Source organism: Leptodactylus fuscus, chromosome 2 (assembly GCF_031893055.1).
Source record: "Leptodactylus fuscus isolate aLepFus1 chromosome 2, aLepFus1.hap2, whole genome shotgun sequence".
In the NCBI taxonomy this organism is placed as follows: Eukaryota; Metazoa; Chordata; class Amphibia; order Anura; family Leptodactylidae; genus Leptodactylus; species Leptodactylus fuscus.
Window position 1 is genome coordinate 137,960,732 of NC_134266.1, and position 27,370 is coordinate 137,988,101.

General features: G+C 40.5%; 2 protein-coding genes across 17 annotated transcripts in view; both read left to right on the forward strand.

Moving 5' to 3' along the window:
• Positions 1 to 23,362, forward strand: part of MACF1 (microtubule actin crosslinking factor 1) — a 197,635-nt gene extending 174,273 nt beyond the window's left edge. For 9 of the 16 annotated variants that reach the window (XM_075264659.1, XM_075264658.1, XM_075264664.1 and 6 more), the window contains 26 exons: positions 117 to 218; positions 327 to 500; positions 1,192 to 1,347; positions 1,501 to 1,698; positions 1,805 to 1,933; positions 3,266 to 3,436; positions 3,662 to 3,817; positions 3,898 to 4,104; positions 5,537 to 5,656; positions 5,825 to 5,994; positions 6,457 to 6,616; positions 6,720 to 6,914; positions 7,023 to 7,151; positions 7,287 to 7,430; positions 7,606 to 7,794; positions 9,780 to 9,894; positions 10,103 to 10,266; positions 10,387 to 10,549; positions 11,045 to 11,199; positions 11,290 to 11,364; positions 12,806 to 12,823; positions 14,706 to 14,823; positions 17,797 to 18,008; positions 19,072 to 19,182; positions 21,313 to 21,427; positions 22,096 to 23,362. In XM_075264659.1, the coding sequence (XP_075120760.1) occupies positions 117 to 218; positions 327 to 500; positions 1,192 to 1,347; positions 1,501 to 1,698; positions 1,805 to 1,933; positions 3,266 to 3,436; positions 3,662 to 3,817; positions 3,898 to 4,104; positions 5,537 to 5,656; positions 5,825 to 5,994; positions 6,457 to 6,616; positions 6,720 to 6,914; positions 7,023 to 7,151; positions 7,287 to 7,430; positions 7,606 to 7,794; positions 9,780 to 9,894; positions 10,103 to 10,266; positions 10,387 to 10,549; positions 11,045 to 11,199; positions 11,290 to 11,364; positions 12,806 to 12,823; positions 14,706 to 14,823; positions 17,797 to 18,008; positions 19,072 to 19,182; positions 21,313 to 21,427; positions 22,096 to 22,331 (3,882 nt within the window). In that variant the 3' untranslated portion in view covers positions 22,332 to 23,362. The remainder of the gene's footprint in view (positions 1 to 116; positions 219 to 326; positions 501 to 1,191; positions 1,348 to 1,500; positions 1,699 to 1,804; positions 1,934 to 3,265; positions 3,437 to 3,661; positions 3,818 to 3,897; positions 4,105 to 5,536; positions 5,657 to 5,824; positions 5,995 to 6,456; positions 6,617 to 6,719; positions 6,915 to 7,022; positions 7,152 to 7,286; positions 7,431 to 7,605; positions 7,795 to 9,779; positions 9,895 to 10,102; positions 10,267 to 10,386; positions 10,550 to 11,044; positions 11,200 to 11,289; positions 11,365 to 12,805; positions 12,824 to 14,705; positions 14,824 to 17,796; positions 18,009 to 19,071; positions 19,183 to 21,312; positions 21,428 to 22,095) is intronic. The other 7 variants (XM_075264665.1, XM_075264668.1, XM_075264656.1 and 4 more) reach the window with 3 other exon arrangements.
• A 647-nt stretch (positions 23,363 to 24,009) lies between these two features.
• Positions 24,010 to 27,370, forward strand: part of VAV1 (vav guanine nucleotide exchange factor 1) — a 58,588-nt gene continuing 55,227 nt past the window's right edge. Inside the window, exon 1 of the mRNA XM_075264765.1 lies at positions 24,010 to 24,257. Within this exon, the coding sequence (XP_075120866.1) occupies positions 24,054 to 24,257 (204 nt within the window). The 5' untranslated portion in view covers positions 24,010 to 24,053. The remainder of the gene's footprint in view (positions 24,258 to 27,370) is intronic.

Here is a 27,370-nt window from a genome sequence, read left to right on the forward strand (position 1 = left end):
TATCTGCTGTGTGGAAAGCTTAATCCATAATAAATTTAAAAAAAAATTACAAATGATCTACTATTATGTATGTTGGAATAGCAAGTAGGTCAAAACATGGTTTCTTTGTATTTTAGGCAATGTTTGACTGGCTGGATAATACTGTTATTAAGCTGTGTGAAATGCCTCCTGTTGGAACAGATATAAATACAGTAAAGGAGCAGATCAATGAGATGAAGGTAAATGTCACTACTTAAACTATGTGTGCTATGTGTACAGTGTAGAAGAATGTATCCAATAATTTTGCTTTTGCACATTTTAATTTGGTTAATCCACCATTTTGCTAGGAGTTTAAGGTGGAGGTTTACCAGCAGCAGATTGAAATGGAGAAATTAAATCATCAAGGAGAACTGATGTTGAAGAAAGCCATCGATGACACTGATCGGGACATTATTCAGGGACCACTCACTGAACTGAAGCATTTGTGGGAGAATCTTGGAGAGAAAATCACACACAGACAGGTGAGGAGACTGAAATCTCATTATTGTTCTATTAGATGATACATAGAAGCTGGGACATACGTGGAAATCATAGGACCAATTGTTAAAACCCAGGGTCCTTGGATGTTCTCTTCATTTCAGAATGTACAATTGTGTATGGGGTTGTATACCTTAAAGGGGGTTTTCCAATTACTGAAATTTATCCCCTATTCACAGGATAGAAAAAAAAAAAACTGTCACAGCTCTCTGTTTCCAGCTTCTCGTTTCCCTAAGCCTGGAGAACAGGGGGCTGAAAGTTCCTGTGCATTCTCTCTATCAATGAAGTGCAATGATTTTGCATGATTAGCACTCCGTTCACTGGTATGGGACTGTGATTTCCGGCAGCCCCATAGAAGTGAATGGAATGTCAATCGTGCAAACATATTGGTACTTCATTCACTGGAAGGATATATGGTGAACTTTATGCCCCCCCATTCTCCTGGTCGCTGGTGGAACCAGCAGTTGAACCTCTACAAAGTGATACTTATTCCCCAGTATAGGGAAGCGTAATGGGACAACCCCTTTAATCTCCTTTTGATGGTGGTTGCATATAACCATTATATCAGTGTCACAGCAAGCAGAAGGAGCAGTCGAGAGTGTGTCTACCTCCCAATATATGCATCATAGTAGTTGTGTGGCCTGACACTATATAATTTGTGTCTCTTTTCTGTAGCATAAATTGGAGGCTGCTCTTCTGGCTCTTGGACAATTCCAGCATGCTTTAGCAGAAGTAATGTCGTGGCTGACACACACAGAAGAGTTACTGGATGCTCAGAAACCTATAAGTGGCGATCCTAAGGTTATTGAAGTGGAACTTGCAAAACATCATGTAAGTGTTGAAGCTGTGTACGGCATGTGCTATTTTGTGACTGGCACAGTAATACATGTTCTGTAATACATTTATGATCAACATAACTGCTTTGTGGTGTGAGACCATATGTTTTTTAGTTACCTTTACTTTAATTTTAAATTACATTTTTAGGTATTGAAGAACGATGTGCGAGCTCATGAGAGCACAGTGCAGACTGTCAACAAGGCCGGGAATGAACTTCTGGAGTCCAGTGCAGGCGATGATGCCAGCAGCCTAAGAAGTCGACTGCAAATGCTGAACCAGTTGTGGGAGTCTGTACTGCAGAAAACTGAGGAGAGAGAGCAGCAACTGGACATGGCTCTCCAGCAGGTTTGTCGTTTGAAGAAGTAGTTAGTGGGGTTGTTCCCACCTTACATGGTGATGAAGCATCAAGAGGGTAGGCATTTACGCATTACATATTTGGTTTGCCTTATAGGCTCAAGGCTATACTGGGGAAATTGAAGACTTCATCCAGTGGCAGAGCAGAATAGAAAGCCAACTTTCAGCCACCAAGCCTACTGGTGGACTTCCAGAGACTGCAAGGGAACAGCTTCAGGCTCATATGGTAAGAAATTCTTCTGTGAGCTCCAATGAAACTATCCTTAAAGAGGTGGAGGTATAGCAGAAGAAGGTTCTGAATCCTGTTTACAGTTACACCTCTTAGCAATAGCACTTAATGATAACGAAGTACTAACAATTATTATAACAATTCTTACGTGTCCAATTTTTGGTATGAATTGTTCAGTATAAGTGCACAAAAATATTAATAAAAATATATTTATTATCGTTGCCCAAAATGTGGCAATCCATACATGAGTGTTAAGTGTAGCGTATGCTTACATTGCACTATAGCGTTAATGAACTTTGTTACACATTGTAGAACATTAACAAGGCATGACCGTTACAGTTTTTATTTGGGTATTGATATTCTTGTGAACTTTGGCTACTCTAATAGTATATTATTATTTGTTTTTGTGCTTGGTTTTTTACAGTGATAATGTCTGTAAATGAGTAGATTAATTAAATGCATCAGAATTGTAAATGACAACACTGCCACTAGGGGGAGGAAACTGAGAAATGGATTTGTACAGCTGTTATTGAAACCAATGCCCTTGTATAATAATCTTTGTTTTGTTTTACTTTGTGATCTTCTTCTCCTAGAGAAATTGTATATACATATGAATGTAACAAAATGGTCTCTGTATCTGAACCAGATCCAAGATTTAAGAGGTTTCCTGTCAGACATTTGTTTCCATAAAGAGTACCGTATATACTAGAGTATAAGCCAAGTTTTTCAGTACAGTTTTTGTACTCGAATCAAAAAAACATTTTTATTTTTTTTTGGGAGGGGGGGGTCTATAAGCAGCCACAATAGTAATGTATAGAATCTCCCATAAAATAGTGAAGGAAAAAATAAAAAAATAAAGTAAATAAAAGTTCTAAATCCCTCCTTTCCCTAGAATACATGTAAAAGTAGAAAATTACAGTGATACACATACACATTAGGTATCCCTGTGTCTGAGAGTGTCCGGTCTTCTGATTATAGGATATCTGCATTGCTCCTGTTCAGTTGGGAAGGGGTTAATAGGAGCACTGCAGATACCCTATATTCAGCCAGGCTGAATTCCAAGTGGGGGGAAAAACCCAGTCCTCAGGGAAGGGGCAGACAGACAACCAAAACACCCCCTCCCCTTCCCCAGCAACTACTGTACCCAAAAACTCCGACCATTTTAATTTTTGAAATTTTCCAGTAGCTGCTGCATTTCCTCCCTCGGCTTATGCTCAAGTCAATAAGTTTTCCCAGTTTTTTGTGGTCTTCTTGTGGTTTTCGGGTCTGCTTGTACTTGAGTATATACGGGTAAACATATTTCTAATCCCAGCTCTATTTTCTTTGAAGGAGTTGTATGGTGAAGTGAAAGCAAATGAAGAGCTATATAAACAGCTTCAAGACAAGGGGCAGTTAATGCTTCTGAGCCGAGATGACTCTGCAGGCTCTGTCACAGAACAGAACGTGGCTCTTCTGAAGAGAAAATGGCAAAATATTAACAACAAAGTAGAGGAGAGAAAGGTAAGTGTTTTGATGTGATCACTTGGCCATAGCTGTGGCAGTGCTCTGTATGCCATGCTCATGTCGTTTTTTGTTTTTTTTCTTTAATAACACTATTTGTGGGTGGTTTTATGATATTTTGTTAAATTACTGTTAATATGAGTACATTTTGGCTTTCACTTAGTCCTATAGAGAAAATATATTAATCTGTGGTTGATTTTTTTTCTTTTTTTTTTTTGTCAACAGGCAAAATTAGAAGAAGCTCTCAGCCTAGCCACAGACTTCCAGAATTCATTGCAAGACTTTATCAACTGGTTGACCCAAGCTGAGCAGAGCCTGAATATTGCATCACCTCCTAGTCTCATCCTGGACACTGTTCTTTTCCAGATTGATGAACATAAGGTTATTTTATGCAAAACATCGCTCAGTTAATGCTAATTTTTTTTCTTTGACAATATAATTATATTCTTTTTCTATCTTAGGTTTTTGTAAATGAGGTTAATGTACATCGTGAGCAAATTATTGAGTTGGACAAAACTGGTAACCAGCTTAAGTTTCTCAGTCAGAAGCAGGATGTTGTCCTGATAAAGAATCTCTTGCTGAGTGTCCAGTCTAGATGGGAAAAGGTGGTGCAGAGATCTGTGGAGAGGGGGCGTTACTTGGATGATGCGCGGAAGAGAGCAAAGCAGGTTTGTAAAGACATTTGCAAAATGATGTATGTCTTGTCAGTTGCCTTAAAGGGGTTATACAGCAAAGCCTGTTTATTCTCTATCCATAGAGTATTCAGCCTTAATGCTTCCGGGGTGAATGTAGGTGTGACACTATTAGAGGGGACACATATGCTCTCTTATTCACTTCAGTACAGCATTCACAGGCACTGAAGGAGTAGGACTCCTACTTTCAGCCTGCCTGCATTCAGGCTGAATTCACAATGGTGATAAAACACCCTGTTCTCAAGGCTGGTGGGGTCTCAGTTGTCAGAACCCACAAATTAGATATTTATCTTCTATCCTATGGATAGAGAATAAATATGCCTCATGGCATAACCCCTTTAAAATATATACATAATATGTTAAATTTGCCTTTATCGGATTAAAAAGAAATAATTGCTAAGCCAAGCTGTTCCAGAGTTCTCGCTCACTTTGCTCCAAATAACTAGTACACTGCCATTCAGCAGGGTTTTTCTTCAAATCTGTTTTAGACTGTTTTTGCACCTCACAAAACAGGCTTGGAAAGTGTCTAGAAAACTGGCTTGGCTTGGAGTAAAAATAGCTCCAGAATTTTGGTGTAAAGTATTGGTCCAGAGTAAGCCAACTTGGTGCGAGAAAGGAAAGTGCCCAAAGCATGCCATATTGGCCAAACCTGACAATTTTGAAAGGTCTGGCCAACCTACTTTGTATGTGGACCCTTCAACCTGTCTCCTTATGTGGTTGCCCTGATAAATTCCATGCAGTGTGGGGTGCCCGGTGTTCCTTCCCTTTGTCGTATACTCTTCAGGGGGCTCCAAGGCTCACTCCAGGAAGCTCATTCAGTATTTGTAAGACTCTGTTTTCCTAAAGCCCTATTTATAATCTTGCTTTCTCTTTTACCTGCCTGGGGGAAAACGACAAATCCTTTAAAATCTAATGCTCTTTACTAAGGCTGTGTACTTAATGGGATTATTTTGATGAGTCCGATTTTCACTAAACATCATTCTTTGCCTTGCCCGAGTCTGATATATTCCATAAAATCCCTCCTGCAAACTATGATAAATTGTTTCTTCTCTTTATTCAGCAGTTGGGTAGTAGGATAAGGAAATCTGCATCTTATATACTGTATATACTGTATATCTGATGCCTCCCTGTGCCTGCTCACTGACCTTTTTAAGTAAAAAAAAAAACATAAAAATTCAAATGAAGAATCATATAAACTTTAGAAAAATTTATATTTTATACTGGCATAATCGCCCAGTCCTAGTCTGTACTGTATGTCACTGTGCATCCATTTAGTGTTGTTATTCACACTGGGTATTACTTGCTTTTTTTCTCATTCCATTTTAACAAAGTGAGTTTCAGGAAAAAAAAACAGGTTAAAAGAGATGACGTGCAAGTGTTAAAGACATGTCTGTGTGTTGTGTTTTAGTTCCATGAAGCCTGGAAGAAATTGGTTGACTGGTTGGAGGAAGCAGAGAATCACCTGGATTCTGAGCTGGAAATCTCCAATGATCCAGACAAGATTAAACTCCAGCTTTCTAAGCACAAGGTTAGATTGTCTATGACCGGTTATAGCTTCTGCACATGAATGGTATAGCTCATCCTAGTAAATTTTGTCACCATGAACAGGGATGATGGTAAACGAGACTGCAAATTTGCTTTTGATTCTGCTATATCTTTTTGCTTTGATTCCTAAATCGCATTTTTCTTACAATAGGAATTCCAAAAAACATTGGGCAGTAAGCAGCCAGTTTATGACACGACTGTCAGGACAGGGCGTGCATTAAAAGAAAAGGCCTCACTCAGTGATGATGTGCAGAAACTAGACCATCTTCTTGGTGAAGTGAGGGATAAATGGGATACAGTCTGTGGAAAATCAGTTGAAAGGTAATTTGATTTTACACATTGTAAGATTTTAGAGCTCTTGGTTGCTTAACCGCCTTTTTAAATATAGGATATTACCTGTCTAACTTTAGAGAACATAATGCCAGGTCCTCCTCCCATTACCAGGTTCATGAATGGGGGTATGCATACTTTTGATGAATCTTGTGCATGCTGCACTTGCCATCATATGGTGCCCAGTATTAAAGCATTGTCCAGAATTGGGAAAAAGGGTTTGTTTTTTCAGGGTGTGCTGATCATATGAATGACGTTCAGATCTCATAGCAGAAATAACCTATGGCCAGACATAGATGTGCATATGCTATAAATTGTTGTTCATTGGTTGATATGTTTAATTATCCTTTACTTCTTATTTACTTGCATGAAGAAAGTCGTATCCATTCTGAGGTTAGAAGATTGGCTCTTGAGCTTCTATTTTTACAATGTGTACTTTATTGTTTTTTACAGACAGCACAAGCTGGAGGAAGCTTTGCTGTTCTCTGGCCAGTTTATGGACGCTTTACAGGCACTGGTTGACTGGCTATACAAAGTAGAACCTCAGTTGGCAGAAGATCAGCCTGTGCATGGAGATTTGGACCTTGTAATGAACTTGATGGATGCCCATAAGGTAAAAAATTTTTTACCTTGTTATTCATATAATATTGCCATCATCATGGCACCATTATTTTCTGTTCAATCTTTTATTAATTTTTCCTTTAATTTGTGTGAAGGTTTTCCAGAAAGAGCTTGGGAAGCGAACCAGCAGTGTTCAGGCTCTAAAACGTTCTGCCCGGGAACTGCTGGATAGTAGTAGAGAGGATACTACCTGGGTAAAGGTTCAACTCCAAGAACTTAGCACACGTTGGGACACTGTCTGCGCACTGTCTGTATCTAAACAGACCCGTCTGGAGCAAGCTTTGAAACAGGTAAATCTCGTATGACTTACATGAGAATAAGCACAGCAAATGTACTGAAGTACAAAATCACAGATTAATGCCTAATAAAATGCCTTTATGTATATGTTTACTGTTTAGGCTGAGGAGTTCCGCAGTACTGTCCACATGCTTCTGGAGTGGCTGTCTGAGGCAGAACAGACATTGCGTTTTCGAGGTGCTCTTCCTGATGATGCAGAGGCTTTGCAGTCACTCATTGATGTTCATAAGGTGGGATGATGGCACTAATGTTATCACTGTTGGATCAAATATTGTTGTATTTTTTAATGGATCTGCCATAGAAGGATTGTGCATATGCATAGTTCAGTTATTTGTCTAGTACATTTGTTAATTTTATTTTTCTAGGAATTCATGAATAAAGTTGAAGAGAAGCAAGTAGATGTAAACACAGCCGTCAATATGGGAGAAAGGATACTAACTGTATGTCATCCAGACTGTATCACAACCGTCAAGCACTGGATCACTATCATCCGAGCACGATTTGAGGAGGTATGACCAAATATCTATTTTTCAGATTTCGTAGTGGCGATACAAGCCTTACTTAAATCAATGCACAGATACTGAATATTCCTCCTGAATCTTGTAACAAAACCTTGTGTTATTTTGTGACAGTTTAATACCAATCATGAGGTTGTAACAATTTCATTTTATTTCATTTTCTAAGGTTTTGACTTGGGGGAATCAACACCAACAGAGGTTACAAGCTGCTCTTGCTGAACTTATTGCCAACTCTGATTTACTTGATGAGTTGTTGTCTTGGATCCAGTGGGCCGAAACCACACTCATCCAAAGGGATCAGGAGCCCATGCCTCAAAACATTGAACAGGTCAAGGCACTTATCTCTGAGCATCAGGTAAGATGCATGCTGGTTATGTATCTAGTTTAAAGTTATTTGCAATGTATAAGGCAATATATTGTAATTCATATTAAAGGCGTTTTCCGGACAAATTTGTTACTTTTTTTTTTTTTTTTAATGGTCTGTTAGTTCTATTAATGGGTTAATAAGTGCACCCAAATACCTTTAGCAAGTGTTTTGAGTGATTTCTGGGTTTCTCTGAGAACGCCTACCATCTTTTGCATTTGTTTACAATGGTGTAGCTTCCTGCTGCCTTAGTTAATGCAATGCATTATGAAAATTGTAGACTCTCACACTATCTCCCTCTCACTCCTCCCTCCCCTCTTTGTAACACTCCCTCACTGTCTCCCTAGCTATCCTGTCCACTACTAGCCCTTCCCAACTAACTCAACACCCCCCCCCCCACACACACCCCATAATACTTACCTGTCTTATTCCTGTCCAGACTTCCTTCTGCAGGGAATTGCTCTTCCTCCTCTTTGATTCTGCCTACGCAGCAGTCCCAGCACTGTGCTGTCGCCTTCACTCCATCTTTACTGCACAGGAGTGGGCGGCTCCTTTGGGCTCCCACGCTTGCCCAATAGAGGTGGAGTGTCAGCTACAGCAGAAAGCCGGGACTCAGGCTCTTTTGCGCATGTGCAGGCAGATGTCAAAGAAGGAGGATGAGCTGTTCTCTGCAGGAGGAAGTCTGGAAGGAAGAGAGGTAAGTATGATGGGGTGGTGTCAACAGATGGAAAAAAAATGTTCCTGGTTCCGATCATGGAGTGCTGAATTTGCCTCTAATGGAGCAATCGTGACCCTTCCCTTCTCTAGGGCGTACAGGGCAGAGCGTTTATTATTTGGCAGGGTCTTGAGAAGCAGCTGCAACTACATGCAAAAGAGCTTTCTTGTCCCTCAGCGGAATTCTGCATCAAGCTTTCTTTATCCAGCCGCTCCTTATGAGCGCCACCTCTCCTCTGGAGGGCATTCCCCCCAACTCTTCCACTCCAGGAAGCCCTCCTTTATTTCCAGGCCTGCCTGGCACTCTGTGTTATGTCCTCAAAACTTTCCTATTCTATTTCTAGAAGTCCCATTCTATTCTGCATGAAGGTCCTCAAGCAGGGGGAGGTTGGCTACTCTCTTTCAATGAGGACCCTGGTACCAAATGGTGGTGTCAATTGGCTACTCTGCTTCCTCGGGTTGACCACTTTCCTGCAAGCAGTCTCTGCTCTATAGCTACAGAGCGTCATTATTCCTGGTCTCAGGGTTTTTATTCCAGCTTTTCCCTCTGTCACATGGAGTGCCTGCAGTCAATGGTGGCATCTCTGGAGTCCAGCGGATCCCTGTCATTCATTCACATTATGTTCTTCCCTACTGTCCTGCGGTTACTCAGTGGGACCTCGTTCTTTTTGGGGGGAACACTCCAGGTCATCCTCCCCCTCCCCTCTTTATGCCTTTTCATAAGATCTCTCTTAGCCTTCTGTCATGTCAGGTGGCGTCTCTTCCTTCCGCAGGATCTTCACAAGGACTAGTCAACCATCTCCATCATCTTTTCTCCTTTCCAGTAACTTGAAGACATTGTTTTACCTTCTTTGCATGTCCTTTTCCCTGCCTGGATTTTGTCCTGGCAATCTGGGTCTATATTTTACAGACTCCTTCAGTCTGTCATTTTTACACCTTGTTATCCCTGAGCACTCTCACAAGAGCCTGTCTGCTTCTAGGGCTTCCATGTCCTGGTGGATTTCAGTCTGCAGGGTCAAAGGTAGGCTGCTGCCTCCCTGTGTGATGCCCTCCTGGCTATTAGGCAAGACTGCTACCTGGGCTTCTGTTTTCACTTTTACTTTTCACTTTTTAAGTTCTTCCAGATCCATTCTGTATATTTCCCACCCTTTGAGACTGCTTTAGGACATTCCATGTTGCTTTTCCCCAACAAAATAAGTGAGAAATCCATATTTTTTAAGAACTTATAATTGTAAATAATAAGCCTCATTCTTATTTTATAGGTGTTTATGGAGGAAATGACTCAAAAGCAACCAGATGTGGATAGAGTTACAAAGACATACAAGCGGAAAACAACAGACCCCAACCATGCTTCATTCAATGACAAGACCCGGAACAGTGAGTGGGCAGATTCTTCAGTTATTGCCTCTATCTATCTATCTATCCTTCCATCCATTCTTTCCATCCGTCCTTCCGGTGACTATCCAGAATCTTAACAACAGAAACTTTCCAAATTAGCATTATTGTTATTATGATTATTCATCATCATCATAAGGATTGTAAGAATTTGAGAGGTTTATGATGCATCCCATTGCTTCTTTTGCAGGAAAGCCTGCAGTGCAGTCCACTCCACCTGTCTTCCAGGTTCCCTCCCAGTCAGAGACCAAGAACCCAAGAGTCAATCAGCTTTCTGCCCGTTGGCAACAGGTGTGGTTATTAGCATTGGAGAGACAAAGGAAGCTCAATGATGCCCTAGACAGGTTGGAAGAGGTATGGTAACAAGTATTTTTGTGGATTTCTCTTCACATTTGCTAGCATAACTTAGTCTTGGTGGCTTTGAGGATTGATCATTTACATATAGATATGGTTTTGTTTTGTTTTTTTATAAAGTTAAAAGAATTCGCCAACTTTGATTTTGACATCTGGAGGAAGAAATACATGCGCTGGATGAATCACAAGAAATCTCGGGTCATGGATTTCTTCCGAAGAATAGACAAAGACCAGGATGGTAAAATTACCAGACAGGAATTCATTGATGGAATATTGGCATCCAGTAAGTAGCTGTGTGCAGGATTCTTTGTGTTTTCTGGCCTTCAATGCATATTTTATAATGTTGACCCATCCTGTATTTGATCTATAGGGTTCCAACACCCAGACCCCACAGATCTGTTAGTGCAACAGCCTCATTGTGCCAGAAGCTGCTCCAGTGGGGCGGGGAGTGTGGGCAGTGTGCTCCTATTCAAGTAATGGGATCAGAGCTGCAATTTCCTGAATCAACTGCTGCTTTACAGTGGACAACTCTGCTAGTATTACTCAATCAGGAGCAGATTGCATACGCACCCAATCCAGTGCAGCAGTTTCCAACACCTGGAGACTGCTGAAGCAGTTTATCTGTGTGTGGTCCAGGTGTCGGACCCCCACAGATCAGATACTGATGAATTCTCCTGTGGATAGGTCATCAATATTAAATATTTATTACGGTTGAGCAAACCTCTTTTTAAAGTTCATCCTCGTTATTCCTTTACTTAATTTCTAATGTCTTTTGTAGAATTTCCAACCACAAAACTTGAAATGACAGCTGTAGCTGATATCTTTGACCGAGATGGTGATGGATATATCGATTATTATGAATTTGTAGCTGCCCTTCATCCCAATAAAGATGCTTATCGACCAACTACTGATGCAGATAAAATTGAGGATGAGGTAGGCCATTCTTTTCCCTTGTCAAGGAAACAGTAGCTTTCTAGTAGCCTTATTTGCCAGTACTCATATCCATGACTTACTCCTTTAAAGGTCACCCGGCAAGTGGCACAATGCAAATGTGCAAAGAGATTCCAGGTGGAACAGATTGGGGAGAATAAATACAGGGTGAGCAAAGTTTGTTTCTTTGTGAATACTGTGAATTCTTCAACATTTTTTGTAACACTTATTATCTTATGTCTTTCAGTCTAATTGTAACTAAAATTAAAGGGGTCATCCAGTTTGTTTGTTGTTTTTTTATTGGGGGGGGCGGTGGGGTTCTGTTTTGTTTTGGGTTTCTTTTTGGGTTTTTTAAAATATGGTCCAAATAACAGGATGCATCAACACAAAAGACTTCCTAACATATATGCTATTGCTTCGTTTATCTGATTTATTTTCACGTCAGGGAGAGTAGAGAAGCGAGGGGTACAAACAAAGTGAGAACAGGCAGATGAATCATGGAGAATGTAGTTTGTCCACAGATTTACTACATGTAAATAACAATGCCACAAGGAGCAAAGTAAAATAAAGCAAAGGTTGCACAAGGGAACAGTGACTAGTTAGCACTGCTGTGGATGTATTTGCAGATAAAGGGGTAATCCAGCTTCCAAAAATTAACAAAATGATTTCCAATTGGTAATGTGAACCACAATTTAAAGTGGTTACCCAATGTGCGATTGAATGTAATATTCTTCTGTTAGATCACAAGAAATAATGCTACTGTATCTAGATTTTGCTGTTGCGTGCTTGTTATGACGCACCCTGGTGTTTTTATTTTCTTTGCAGAATGTTCACCTCGTGTGTCCATTGCTTATAAAGACGTTTCTATTGTGCAAATTGTTATTGTCTGTTCTGTGCACTAGGAAATAGGAATCACTCTGCCACGGATGGGACTGAACTGCTAGGCATGTGTGTCTACCAGTATCAGACATAATAGGTAGAATAGGTAGACATTTTAATAGGGAATGAATGAACAAATGGGGCTGCCATAACAATTGCACTATCTAGACAAAAGTGCATTTTTTTTTTGTTGTAATGATTTTTACTGAAAAACTATTTTTGTACGATCTCAATTTGTGTTTAATCATGGACCAAGCCTAAGAAGGCAATGCTCTAGTCTGTAGTATTTACACTTTATGCTAGGTTCACACCTGAGTATGTCCTGCTGTTCTTCTGGTCTGTCAGAGGATCAGAAGAATGGAAAAACAGACACTACTGGATCCATTCTATTATGGACATGAACAGAGCCCAAGAGACCCCATTGACTATGTTGGCGTCCATCACATCTGTTGCATGTCCATCTTTTGTTTTTTGTTTTGTTTTGGGGTTTTTTTAAACTGAAACTAGTAAACGAAAAAGTCGGACTTGCGGGACTTTTTTTTTTTTTTTGTCCAGCAATTTCCAGCAGACACCGACGGAGGCTCTAAACATAGATTCTGATGCAAATGGGAACCCAATCTTAGCTAGTGCAGTATCTTTTTTATGTCACTAATATGCAGTTCTGTTATTGCTGTCAATGTTTCACTAAAGATTTTTCTTTCTTTCTTTCTCCTTGTGCTTTCTCACATAGTTCTTCCTAGGGAATCAGGTACAGTGCATACTGATGCTGCTGCTTTTCTGCCCAATAATCACATGCTTCCATACTAAATTGATTCATTTTTTTCTCTTGTCGTGATAATGTAACTATAGATTTATCTAAGCTGTTTAGGAGATGTATACAGACCTACCTGTCACGCAAATAAACCCACAGTGCTTAATGTGGATGCTCTTTGATGTGTGAATGGGTCTGCATGTCAGAATGAACAGCTGTATTATTTCTGAGGTGTTTGCATAGCTACATGCTATTCATGATCTTCATCACAGCTAAAGGTGATTGGAACCTTCTTGTGAGATGTCCCATAAAGCTCTAATCCTGGGAACTTTTTACTGCAAAAAGTGATAAAGTCATAGTAAAAGTTCCCCCTGAAGTTATAAACTACCACTGGGACATAGATCTTACAGGAGCCCACTAGCCGGACAGCTGCATAAGCATGTAATCGGGTCTCAACTTACCATAATTTAGTAATGTTACTAAATTCCTTTTTGGGACTATGTCTGATTGGGACAACTAACTCCATTTCCATAACTAATCATACAAATTAAGGATGGAGGGTTGTGGATGCTTTATACTCACACCCTAGTAGATCATGGGAGAATGGCAAGCTTCTTGTAATTTATAGCCAGATTTTCCTGGATATCATTGGTGATTAAACTGCTGTTGCTGAATATAAAGCTTTGAGGGCTGAGGCTTATTCTAATTCCAAAAAGGGGGCACCCCCACTAAGTAGGATAAAACGTAACCTTTATTTATAATATATTTTTTTTTAATTAAAATACCCCAACACAGTATTCGGCCCCTATAATTCTTGCAAAGGGCAAGCCTCTATGAAGGATCAGGACCCACCATCAGGGTCCTGAGAACTGCGGTTTTGACCGCACACCACTACATTGTTTAGGGTGTTAGGTAGCCATAGCCTGTTATCATAGGCAGGGTGTTTGAGAATGTCTCCTGATGATTTAGAACAAAAGAAACGCGTTGAGACAATGTAGATTAGACACACTATAGGTGTGAAAAACTTGCTGTGATCCTGAACAAAAGTCAGCAGTGAACACTGAGGCTCTGGGTTATCAATGAGCTTTAGCTTCAGCCTGAGATTAGGGATCACAGATTAGTGACTACCTATCAGTTTAAATGAACTGCTAGATTGTGGGCTGTGTTTGTGTGTTAATGGGATTTGCTCCACGTTGTAAATATCTACAGACAATAGGGAAGTCTTGTTTATTCAATATCAAGCTGCAGCTATCACACTCAAATCCTTATTCACCAGTGTACAGCTTCAAATAGTATTGTGGGGTTAATGCAAACGACACATTGTAATCAGTGTTAACACTCTATAGACTGTCCTCTGGTTTGCTGGATGAGAGGTATATAGTGTGCAGCAAGTGTAATCTCAGTCACAGGGAGACGTGTGAAGCATTTGTTAGAAACACACCCTGTGAGTCTGGGAGGAATTTAATTCACTCTTATTCAATCTGTAGAGTGGATAGACACACTTACACATATGCCCTTTGCAAGAATTATAGGGGCCGAATACTGTGTTGGGGTATTTTAATTTTTTAAAAAAAATATTATAAATAAAGGTTACGTTTTATCCTACTTAGTGGGGGTGCCCCCTTTTTGGAATTATTGTAAAATTGGCAACCCTTGATCCAGTGTGTTCTAAGGCTGAGGCTTATTCCCCAGATCTGCAGCAAAATTCATTGGTAATATGTGCCTGTGCACACTCAGATTCATTTTATACTATGAATCTATAAACAGACACATATTGACATATATATTTATCTATATATGTCTATACTGATAATTGGGTGACTTGTACCTGGATCTTGAGATTTTCTGCTTTAAATGACCAGTTTCTTGGTTTTCACAGTTTGGAGATTCTCAGCAGTTGCGCTTAGTACGTATATTGCGCAGCACGGTGATGGTACGAGTTGGAGGAGGCTGGATGGCTCTAGATGAATTTTTGGTGAAAAACGATCCTTGCCGAGGTAAAAAATTTCTGCTACTCACAATGTAACCCTATTTATTTATGCAATATGTTTTTTTATTTTAGCAAGTAGTTAAAACTTTCAAAATAATATTTTTTTAGGCAGATTGGTCATGCAGTGTGTACATTTGTAAAGGTTTTCTGTATGGTATTTCTTCAACATTGATATACAGTTGTGTTCTCCATCTAGCAAGCTTGCATCCAGTTCTACCAAGGTGGTGTTAGTGTATCACTGGCCTAAAATCAGCTACGTGCTTACAAAAGAATGAGGATTTCTGGTACACAGGAAAGCAAATAAGCGTATTAACCAATTCATCTAGACTAGATACGGAAATAGTCCAATAATGGGTGACGTATCATGGTTGGAATTCTGCGTGTAGTAGTCTTATTTTCATGGTACCAAACAAATGGTCTCTTCTTTACATTTCCATTGTCCAGCAGGGTTCCAAACATGGCATGTCTACATTCTCAACCCAATGGATTTCTACAGAATCTTGGCTTAAAAGTCATTTAAACCAGCCATGCACACTATATATTTGTTAAAATTCTGATATGAACAGTGTCAACTGTTGCCTGACTCATAGTAGTGGTTTTGGGTTTATGGGTAGGGGCAGGTGTTCCAGTTGCTAGTCACACAGTCTTCCAGATGTAATAAGTAAGTTACTGCTCCCGCCATCTTCAAGTACTGTACCAATAGGTGATCTTTACTGTGTCAAACATCACCCATCGTATTGCTGCTTGGACACAGTTAGACAGAATTATGAAACTGTCTAAATGAAAAAAAAAAAAAAAAATTTTGTCATGGCAACCAATTATCATTACGAAGCAGCACTACAAGGAATTAAAGCAGTGCTGTGATTGGTTGCTTATGGTTTTCTTTTAGACACTTTCATAAATCTGCCCCAATCTATTATTGCGCAGATCTGTGCAACAATCGTGGTTAAAAGGAAACTTAAGTCTACCTACTGCCATCCCGCCACCAGGGCGCAGTATGGTATCATTTTGGACACTTGGGGAGTTGGTTTGGTTCCTGTTTGGTTTGTTAATTTGCCTGCTGCATGGAGCGTACCGTATCTGAAGAGGGTTTATCTGTTATTGTAATAGTGCATGTACTGCATGTATTCACTGACCTAATCTAGGATCTGGTGTTTTATGGCCTCTGCTTCTCTTCATAACATATTTCTGTTCCTTCAGGATATGATTTGTCTGCACATTGACCCCATTTAAACCTTAATCTTGATAGAGAATCTTGGTTTGGCTGTACATTTTGCATGCCTTACATCATGTCCATTTCTTTCCTCTGCACCTCTTTATCCTGCTTAGTTCATCAAGGGACTAAATTAAAGAGAACCGATTCCGTCTCATCCATAGGTTTGGGTAACCGCACCTTTTTATTTGTAGATGTGCTTATTGTTATATCGAGCAATATGTTTTACCTGTTCTAGCAAGGAACTATATATTCTGGGGAGCCCCCACTCCATATCTCCACTTGGAATTAGTATTTTGGGATCACGTTACAAAGAGTCTCTAAATCTGATTACAAGGAAGCAAAGTAAGAGCCCATTTACATGGGCCAAGTATTAGCATTTAATAAGTGCCAGTTGACAGCATACAGGATGTCGTTCAGCATCAAGTTACAGCAATTATTGGGTCTGTGTTTACCCGATCGATCAATAGTCTGATCTTTTCTCCCCCATATAGTTCCAGTATTGTCTGCAGCACATCCTTGTTTACTCCCAGCAATGTGCTTGTGACTTTTGAGCATCTTCTATGCTGCAAAAATGTAATCCACCAAAAAACTAGTGTAGGACCAGTGACAGGGCCTTAAAGATATTAAGAGAGTGTCTGTCATGAAAGCACAAGCTTTAAGCTCCAGACATTTTTGCACCAGCTATCGCACTTGACATTGTGCTTGAGCATGAGGCATAAATTCTGTGTAGGATTGAGCTCCAGAGTGAAGAGGTACAGACTGCATTGTTACTGCAACTTTGTTACATCGCTGCCATGTTCTCTTGTCCTGCTAAGTTGACTTGCCCTTTCTCTTCCCTCAAGTTCAGTGACAATTCTCTCTTGTGCTAAAGGCTTAAAGGGGTATTCCCATCTCCAGGATCATATTTCAACTTTTATCTTCAGCTGACTAAAGTGTTTTAGCCAATGCATTGCTTTATCTATCTTGCTCTGTTTGTCAGACACTACAGTGGTCAGCCGACTCCCTGTTCCCGGCCAGCTCTGTTCTCTTCTCTTTACTTTGATTGACAGCTTATGGCTCTGGAAAGTGCCTTTACCTGCTGAGCCCTGGTAAGGGCTAGAAGAGGGGTGACTGTTATCTCTGTATGTAAATTTCAAGCTAGGAGCACACTGCTGGCCTGAGCTGTACATACACAGAGGAGACAGGAGAGAAGGAGAAACACTAAGATGGGAAAACCCCTTTAAATAATGTACGACTACCTATGTGGAAACCTTTTTCTATTTTTCTTCGTCCCTGGCAACCAGTCTCTAACATGACTCTGCTCTGTTTGCCAAAACTTAAGGTGGCATCAGCTGAGAAAGTGAGAGCAGCATGGCACCATGGATGGCAAAACACGCAAAATGTTAGCTAACATTTATCCCCTAGGCACAGAACAGGAGATTAGCCTCCAATCGCTGGGGTATCCATCACCAGCGATGTTGCTTTGCCGTATAGTTGATGTATATATGGTATAGATATGAATGATTCTATACCTTTACATGAATAAGGTGTAAGATCCAAATAACTATGCTTGCCCTGAACTCATGCAAGAGTTACATAACAAAGTGTGTCGCTTCTCAGATATTTGACTCTTAACAACCCAACTAAACCTATGTTTGCTGGCTATATATGGACTTGTTTTACTAACCTTAATTTGCGTGTTGCTTTTTTATAATCTTTTTGCGTCTTGCTTGCAAGTGACAAGGTTATTATAGATGTAACCTATAATGTTCTTATTTTAATCAGCAAGGGGAAGGACTAATCTCGAGCTACGAGAGAAGTTTATACTACCCGAGGGGGTTTCCCAGGGAATGACCCCCTTCAGGTCAAGAGGGCGAAGGTCAAAACCGTCTTCCAGGACTGCCTCTCCTACTAGGTCCAGCTCCAGTGCCAGCCAGAGTAATCATAGCTGTACATCCGTCCCGTCCTCACCTGCTACTCCTGCGAGTGGTTCAAAAGTAAGTTATGTGCATATTTGGTATTCTGACATTAGCATATGTGTTGTGGGATGCCACACAAAGTACAAAGGGCAGCGTCTTCTACTTTGCTGTGTTCTCATTTGTCAGTGTGTATATGCAATACAACTTCCCCAGCTTTGCCTTTTATGCATGAAGTACTAGATTCAAAATGTTAAAGCCCTCTAGATATTTCTGTTTTTGATTTGGGATGAGGAGTGGGATCTTGAATTTAAGGGTCATGCAAGAATCCATGTGTTGAACTAAACAGACTAAGATTTACGTGCAACTTTTTAAAAAGAGTTTGTTAGTGTTGTACTGACATGTTTGGGTCTCTATGGGTACAGACTGCAAACAAACTTAGGTGTAGTCTGATTTTAAAGTTGTTACTTGACTCACTGCCCCTTTTCTTTCTTAACCTATGACCTGAGAAGAAGATGATGAGAGAGAAGAGAATAACATGAGGCACATAAACATTGTCACTGAGACAGATAAAAACAATAAGAACATATAAAAAACACTGGAGAGTGGAATTCTTAAACAGCAGAAAGTTTGGGGGTTAAGTCAAGAAATGTATCTGAGCCTCAAAGAGAAAGTTAGGTTTTAAAAGGGTTAACTTCTGATAGGTGCAAACACACCATGACTAACACCTGTCTAGATAACAAGGGTCCTGCCTGCTTTGACCACTGTGTAGATGTCTCCATTCATTTCTATGTGAGTCCAGAATATAGGTCTGTTGCTGATACGACTTCATTCAAGACATTGTGCCAGAGTAGGCCCATTAAATGGAAAATAAAGGGTCCAAGGGCTGGGATCTAACATCTATTAGACCTTTATGACATATGCTTGAATACACAATACATATTTACACTGAGAATATCCCTTTAATTGAATGTTTTCTGTCATTAAATGTTGTCTTATATGATATGAGTGTCTGTTTTAGTCCTTTTGTTCAGATTTTGTTTTAGATGTATTTTTTTGTTTGCATTTTTGTGACAACTCATCACCCTTCTTCATCTTCGCTCGCTTCCCTCATTCGTCCTGTGTGCCCTTGCCCCTGTTGCAGACTCCACAGCAGCCATCTCGCTGTTACGAGAAGCCCTGGCTTGTAAACAGCAAGGCTGGCACGCCCCCTAGGGGCTCCGAATACCCAGACTACCAGATCCCATCATGTGAGGTAGAGTATGGTCCTCTGCAGTAGAGCCTCCACCCTTTCCAAGAGCCATCTTCCTGCTAACATCTTCCTCGTCATGTTTTCCAGAATTAAACTAACTATTGTCTTTGGAATGGATGAGAATTACTTGTGTCATTATCCTAATAAATCTTTCCCATTTTTGATTGATTTTCTTCTAATACGTGAGGATTAAGGCATGATGACACTGGTTGAAAAACTAAAAAAAAAAAAAAAAAGTCTCTCTACTAAAGTTACCATGCAGTTTTTGTCCTCCAGTATTAATGCATGACTTAATTACACTAAGATTTCTGCAAATTCTTAATCTTAATTCTTTCAGATTGGTGCTGACTCAAAATATCATTAGAAAATGATTAAATGTATGTTAAGATTGCATGCCTGCTCATGAATGTCACTTTAACAGCACAGTTTGATGGTAAACGTTCACAGGACATGGTCATTTATTTGTATGGACTGTGATAAACACACTTCTTATTTTAGTAATCTGGAATGTTTGCTTATACACACCACTACAGAATTAAGATTTCCGGTACTCACATATGATAAATCATTTGCAGTATGCATTTATGGTACAACAGCCAAGAAATTCCTAGATGGATTAGAGAAGCCAAAATACCAGTAACCAGAAGTTAAGAAGCCAGTAAGATGGCAGATAGCTGGCATCCAGTCTGGTAACATTTATATGGACGAGATCTATACTAAAATCTTCTATAGACTTTCCCTCTTCTCCGACCGTAGAAGTTGGGAGAGAAGTGGGTTGGACATGTTGTAATTCACCATGCCATATCCATATGTTCTGCCAGAGTTGTCCAGCAGCAGCTTACTCCCCTACTCCTATTGAGAGCTGAGCATCGATTCCTTAGGGAAAATAGGAAGAGCGGTATCTGTTGTGTATGGCCAGCCCTGATGTTAGTCTTCAGGATGTACATAGACCTAACTAGTGTAACTAATAATATGAGTATGTATAAGAGAGAGCTATACACAGCAAAACTTCTATTCATGTTGCAATCTATAGAAGAACATCTCAAGTAGTTTGACAACAAACTAGGGTAAAATAGACTAGCACAGTGAAGCTTTACTCTTAGCTGGCTAGTAAAAGGTGCCAGGTAGAGATGAGCGAGTACTGTTCGGATCAGCCGATCCGAACAGCATGCACGCATTGAAATGAATGGAAGCACCTGGTACTTCCGCTTTGACGCCGGCCGGCTGCTTAAAGAGGACCTTTCACCACTTTTGGGCCCATGCAGTGTTATACACTGCTGGAAAGCTGACAGTGCGCTGAATTCAGCGCACTGTCGGCTTTCCCGATCTGTGCCCGGTGTAAAGAGCTTACGGCGCCGGTACCGTAGTGCTCTATGGTCAGAAGGGCGTTTCTGACAGTTAGCCAGGAACGTCCTTCTGCCTCGCGGCGCCAATCACGCTGTGCTGTGGAGCGGGGAGGAACTCCCCCCTCCCGCTCCTGATAATGCTCGTCTATGGACGAGCTGTGTGAGCAGAGGGAGGGTCGTTCCTCACCGCTCCACAGCACAGCGCGATAGGCGCCGTGAGGCAGAAGGATGTCTCTGGCTAATGGTCAGAAACGCCCTTCTGACCATAGAACACTACGGTACCGGCACCGTAAGCTCTTTACACCGGGCACAGATCGGGAAAGCCGACAGTGCGCTGAATTCAGCGCACTGTCAGCTTTCCAGCAGTATATAACACTGCATGTGCCCAAAAGTGGTGAAAGGTCCTCTTTAACCCCCCGCGTGCCGTCTACGTCCATTCATTTCAATGCGTGCGTGCTGTTCGGATCGGCTGATCCGAACAGTACTCGCTCATCTCTAGTGCCAGGTTATCTGAACTTGTACATATGTATAAATCTTACCCTAAAGCCTATTTATATGTTCCAAGTTTCACATATATTAGTGTCCCTTTAAGTTGTGCCAAGTGATGATGTAGTTGAAGATAGATCATTCCTAGAGAATATGAAGTGACTTAGAGTGTATAGTTCTGTAGATTGTAGTAAAGCGGCATACACTTTTATTCAACAAGCATGCCAAATACCTAGAAGTGCTGGCAGGCTTGTTTATTGCAGTAATTACATCTCATTCATTATTTGTCACCATTTTTAAGGTAACGCCAGCACAAAGCAGTAAAATGAAGAAAGCTGCTATCCATACAAGCCGCTCTTCCCTGACAGGGGACATATCTGGATCCACCCCTTCTGGTGCCAAAACAGGTCGACCTGGTAAGTCATTTTCTAGAATACTATTGCATGTTGAATAGTGTATGCGCCTTAAATGTGAATTTTTTTTTTTTTTCTTTCAATGTTGCAGTAAGTTTCCATTTCCATAAATCATGCATGTTCAGTGAGAATGGATATGGTTAACCCCTGAGCTACTGTGAAGGTATACACAGGATGCCTTGACTACTCTTTCCAATGCAGTTGTAACAAAATAAACTGGCACAACATACCAGCCAGATAAATGTCAAAAGGGCACCTTTGTGGTATTTGTCCAGTTTATAGTAGGATATATGCCCTTACCTGTTACCAGAAGATAACATAGTTGGATTTGGAGCTGGGGGGAGGTGGTATTTATTGAGACTCTTATAGATTTCCGGTATAACGTGCAACAGTTTTCTGGCATGCGTTATAGTAAATTTATCCCCCCACTTTCATATATAAAGAGTGGAGTCCATTGAGTCACTGGGCAATGTCAGAAATTGGAGCCAAAATATCTGCAGGAAATCTGAACGTTCTGTTATGTCATTCTACACTTTTCTTTCCTTTGTTAGACAACCCCTTTAACCAGTCAAGTTAATGAAGATATATAGCAAATGTTTAGCATGAATACTGTATGCAAATTGATTGATTATATACTGCTCACAATTACCATTCACACCTTCTTATTGTAGACCCTAAGAAAAGTGGCAGCCGTGCTGGGAGTCGTGCAGGAAGCCGTGCCAGCAGCCGCAGGGGGAGTGATGCGTCTGACTTCGACCTTCTGGAAACACAGTCCGCCTGTTCAGACACTTCAGAAAGTAGTGCTGCTGGCGGACCCTCCCGCAGAGGACTGTCTAAACCTTCTAAAATCCCCACCATGTCCAAGAAAACTGCCAGCACTCCTAAAACTTCAGGCACCAAAAGATAGTCCTAACTGAAGCAAATCTCTGGCACAAGAGCAAATAGCCTATAAACATGGCAGACCATGACATTTTCTATCATGCACTGTACATCTGGATGTACGCTGATTCTCTGTGGAGAAATTTCTATCGTCTATACATGTATACGGGAAAAATGTTTATAACTGCCTTATCTGTTTCTTTTGTTTTTGTATGTTACTACTTCCATGTGAATATTTCTGTAGATACAAAGCCTTGTGTGAATTCCTGGTAAGATTCAGGGACTCTAGTAGAACGAAGGAGTGTAAAACAGGAGAGTAGGTGGATAAAGGTCTGATTTTGTGGGGTATGAGACCCTTTTTGTTAGGGTTATCATCCTGAGGCAACACTACTAAACTTTAATATGGAAATCCTCTGTTTTGTATATGAACTATCCTTTATTAAATTGCAGAGGGATCAGAGACTGACATGAGATTTTAATAAGATTTAGTCTTTCTGAATTGACAGCACTTGCACATCCTGCTTTGACCATGTGATAAAGAGATGGTCTCTTGCAGCGACTGCCGCTGAGAAGGACAGTGCGGGATCAGCCACACGTGACAATAAATTCCAAGCCTGGTGCAGCATAGATTAGCGTATGCTTCTCCACAGCCATTTTGCACTCATGCCAGATTCAGCTGACTTTCTAATTGTAAACTACATTGTTTTATTTATCTGCTTAGGATTTTTCTTATTTATTATTTAATGGTCATTCCACTTAGAATTTGTGTGACATGTTCATTTTTGTAACAAACACTCACAGTTGTGTGTCCATTAAGTGGGACTCACCAGCACAATTCCCTCCTCACGTTTGTATGCTGGCTTCCTCTGACAGACCGACCCTGTAGGGTGGAAGTGTTAGAGCTCGGATGGATCCCTCCTGTTATCGGTCATTACATCCAGTTCTAACCAGGCTGCTGTGTGATTTTTCTCAATTAGTTTGCTACAGAAATTGATGCTGTACCAATGAACTGTTAAACAACAACACTTTTGTATTAAAATTGCTTGCAGTAACAACATATTCCCTATGCCTTTCTCATTTGTCCTAGCCTTGTTTTTTATTACATAGACACATAAGTTGTATGTAATATATTTTCTGATCTTGTAGGATTATATTGTACCTGTGCCTAAACAACAGGCTGGGTTCACACTTTCATAATACTACCGCAAATCCCACCCTGGCAATGGGTCTGATGACCCAAACTAGCAGCATTATAAGTCTATCTGATGCTGTAAGTGCAGACATTAATCCTTTAGTCATGGAGGGATTTTCAACTTTAATATGGGCTACATAATATGTTCATATACGAAAGTGTAAATTCAACCTTCTCATATAAAGTGACTTCCTTCAGATCTGCCAGTTTGCTCCAGTACATATATGAGCGGGCTACATCTAGTCACGCCTGCATACTTTATGCATAGTTATGATGTGTCTTTACAAAAGAGGAAGTCAAACGAGTTTCTTCCTCATTAGAGAGCGGAAGTGTCCTCTGAGATATAGATGAGGCTGCTTGTGTCTCTGAGGTGTCTGCTCTGGTATCATATCTTGCCAGTCTCCTCCACACAGAAGTTTCTGCTGTCTTTTGTACCTCTTCTCACTTCTGCATTTGGAATCTTTTAATAAGGGGGTTTGCTCTGTTATCGCCGGTTACCTTTTTTTTCTTTTTATAAATCTTACTACCCATCCCACCTGCTTGGGCACCAGGGTGGCGATGGAGCCGTGGAGGCACTGTGCTCGATGGCTTATTGACTGCCGTGTTCTCCCTCCTAATCATCGGGTAACTCTGGAAACCTCTCAAGTATGTGACCTAGCTCAAGCACTTCGAGATGGAGTCCTCCTTTGCCAACTGCTTAATAACCTGATGCCTCATAGTGTCAATTTGAGCGAAATCAATGTCCGACCGCAAATGTCACAGGTATGGACTAGTGTTATACTCTCTTATATGTTACCATTATATACCTATAATGTTTTTAAATATGCATCATTGTACAGTCTGCAGTATCCACTCCATGTTATTTACTACAGCTAGTATTACTTATTGTACCAGCATCTTCTTTTACTCAGCATGTACATTTTCTAGCACAATGGAGAATTGTCTCAGCATTCAACCCCATCATTTTTCTCCACATACTTGAGAACTAATCTGTCCAGTTAAGAAAGGACGGCATCTGTAAAGGATCTTACCATGGGATGTGTGGGTTTGTTAATTCGTTTTTCTTTCTACCACATATAATGACTTGGGTGGTTCAGAGGTCAGCTCCTAGTTGTCGGCATATATGAGTTTCTTTCACTTTAGCAAGTATAGAAAGGTCTGTGAAAAATTCTAATGCTTTGTCAGATTTCCAAAAGAAACTGAATGTATGATAACCAGTTTACAACCACAATTCTCAGAGTATACCTCCAACTTAAAAGTAATGCTCAGGTAATGTCACACCCCCCCATACTTTTTCCTAATTTTCCCTGCTCCCGCGATTCCTCAGCTCCCTAGGTCTTTACTGATGGGTTGCACTTTTGCTACCTCTGAATTACATTTTTCCTAAGTTTACTTGCACTGGCTGCCCCAAATCTTGCCTAAACTGCAGAAGTCACATCTCCTTATAAAAAAGTAGTTGGATTTTGTCTGTGTATTGAGAAAGTGTACTTGTAGTTAGAAAGTTAATAGATTCAGCTTCTTTTTTTCCAAGGAAAACCTGGGGAATTATGTTTCTTGCAACAGAATTCCTATCTCTGTACAGCACATAAAACCCCCTACTAAATAAACACAATGTAGCGTATAAGTATTTAAAGGAAAATCAAAGCTTGATACTATATTAATAATTTATACACATAAATTCACAATAAAGTTGTCAGTAAGGGGGCGTTCACACTACCACCGCTGTCCCCCCTGGGGTCCTAAACCCCGGGGAAACTGGACAGGGAACGGCTTGCCGGTGGTCATCTCTAAAACGCATTCATTTGGAAACCTTTTTTTTTTTTTTTTGCACAGGCACAAACTCCTGCATGTCCGACTTTGTGTCCGTGCCAAAAAAAAAAAAAAAAAAAAACAGTTTCCAGGTTTACACATTCACAATGGGTAAGAGAAGAAAATACATTCCACAATCTGTTATGCAATTTCTCCTGAGTGTGAAATGATCTCACAAGTAATGTGATGTATGGAAACTGATGTATGGACACAATTGGGTAAAGAACAGTAGGAGGGCTGTTGGGATTTTGGAGGGTAGATTTTGCTGGAATCTCTTTCAGGCACCATGTTGCATTTGCAGAGCCATAACAGAGGAAATCCCTTTCCTCCCTATAACCCCTCCTCAAATAATTAACCCTATTTTGGAAAATAGATCCCGCAAGTAATTTATCAAGGTATATAGCTAGCACTTTGACCCTACAGGTTTCACAGAATTTTGTAAGTGAGATTGGAATTTTTTTTTTCTTTTTTTTACAATAAAATGTCACTTTAACCCCATATTTTTTATCTTAAAAAAGGGGTTAAAGGAAAAATTGCAACCCACATTTTGTTTACACAATTACACAATTTCTGACTACGACAATCCCCCAGATTTATTGGTACTGATGTTAGGGCATGTGAAAGCGCTCGGAGCGGAAGCAGCGCTGATTGGCTTTTAGAGGACAGATTTTGCTGGAATTTGTTTCAGGCACCATGGTGCATTTTCAGAGACCCCAAGGTGCCTAAATAGTGGAAATCTTAAAAATGTGACCCCATTTTCTAAACTAGACCCCTCAATGAATTTATCACTGGGCATGGTGAGTACTTTGACCCTACAGGAGTTTCACAGAATTTGTAACCATTGAGATGTGAAAATGAAAAGTTTTTCTGCAATAAAATGTCACTTTAGCCCCAAAATTTTCATTTTCACAAGGGGATAAAGGAGAAAAAACATCCATTATTTAAGCAATTTCTCCTGACGCCCTGAAGTGCCCGAACAGTGGAAACAAATGACCTCAGTTTGGAAATTACACCCCCAGAAAGCTGACAGTCTGCTGAATTCAGCGCACCATCGGCTTTCCCGTAATGTGCCCCGGGACAGTGAGGAAAGCCCCACCCCAACAGATGAATTCAGCGCAATGTTTGCTTTCCAGCAGTGAATAACCGCAGGTACATGGGGATATGAAAGATCCTCTTTAAAAACTTTATCAATGGGTATAGCAAACATTTGGACCCCACTGGCATGACATGAATTTATTTTACAGAAATGACTGCAAAACAAACGTTAAAAGCTAAGTCTGTGCAGAGTAGATAACGGTATAAGGAGGTGATATACCAGGGAAAATAAATTATAAAATTAATAATCCATGGATATGTGTAACAATGTGAAGCAATCCTTTATGTACAAGTCAGGTATCACACTAATAAATGGAGTCTTTCCTTATTCACCCTTTTGAAGTATACTCTGCACCTTTTTTTTGGGTCTTCCCCTTCTTTGCAGTTTGTGGAATTTCACTAGGAAAGTGTTGTCCAGGTCCCCAAATTATAGTGTCGTCATAATGTCCTGAAGCTCAAGGAAAGTTCCTTCCCTGTCTGCACATTATAATAGCACGTAAGCATTATAAAGTGCAATGTGCACGACCTGCTTTTTGTACCACACCCTTATTTTTCCCCAGGGTTCTGTATGGCTTCAGGACTAGATCAACCCCTCCCATGTACCTATTATATGCCAGGATGCAGCTCGGCTTGGGGGTAAGGGTACTGGTACAACATAGATGGTCAAGGGTGCTGCTATTGCCATGAATAATGTTCAGTACAAGGGCCTACTTCTTGTCCTTATACTTAACCAACAACATATTTCATTGCAGACAGCCCTACTCTCACCCCTTCTGAAGAGCTGCACAATATGTGTCCTAGGGAGACCTCTGATTGTTGCGCACTGTCTCACAAGCTGCAGTTCCTTTGGCGCTCACGCACCTAAAGAGTGGGATGCTGGTGTAGAAGTTATCCATATATAAGTGATAACCCTGGTCCAGCAATGGGTATAGGAAATCCCTCACTATTTTCTCACTAACTTCTAGGATTAG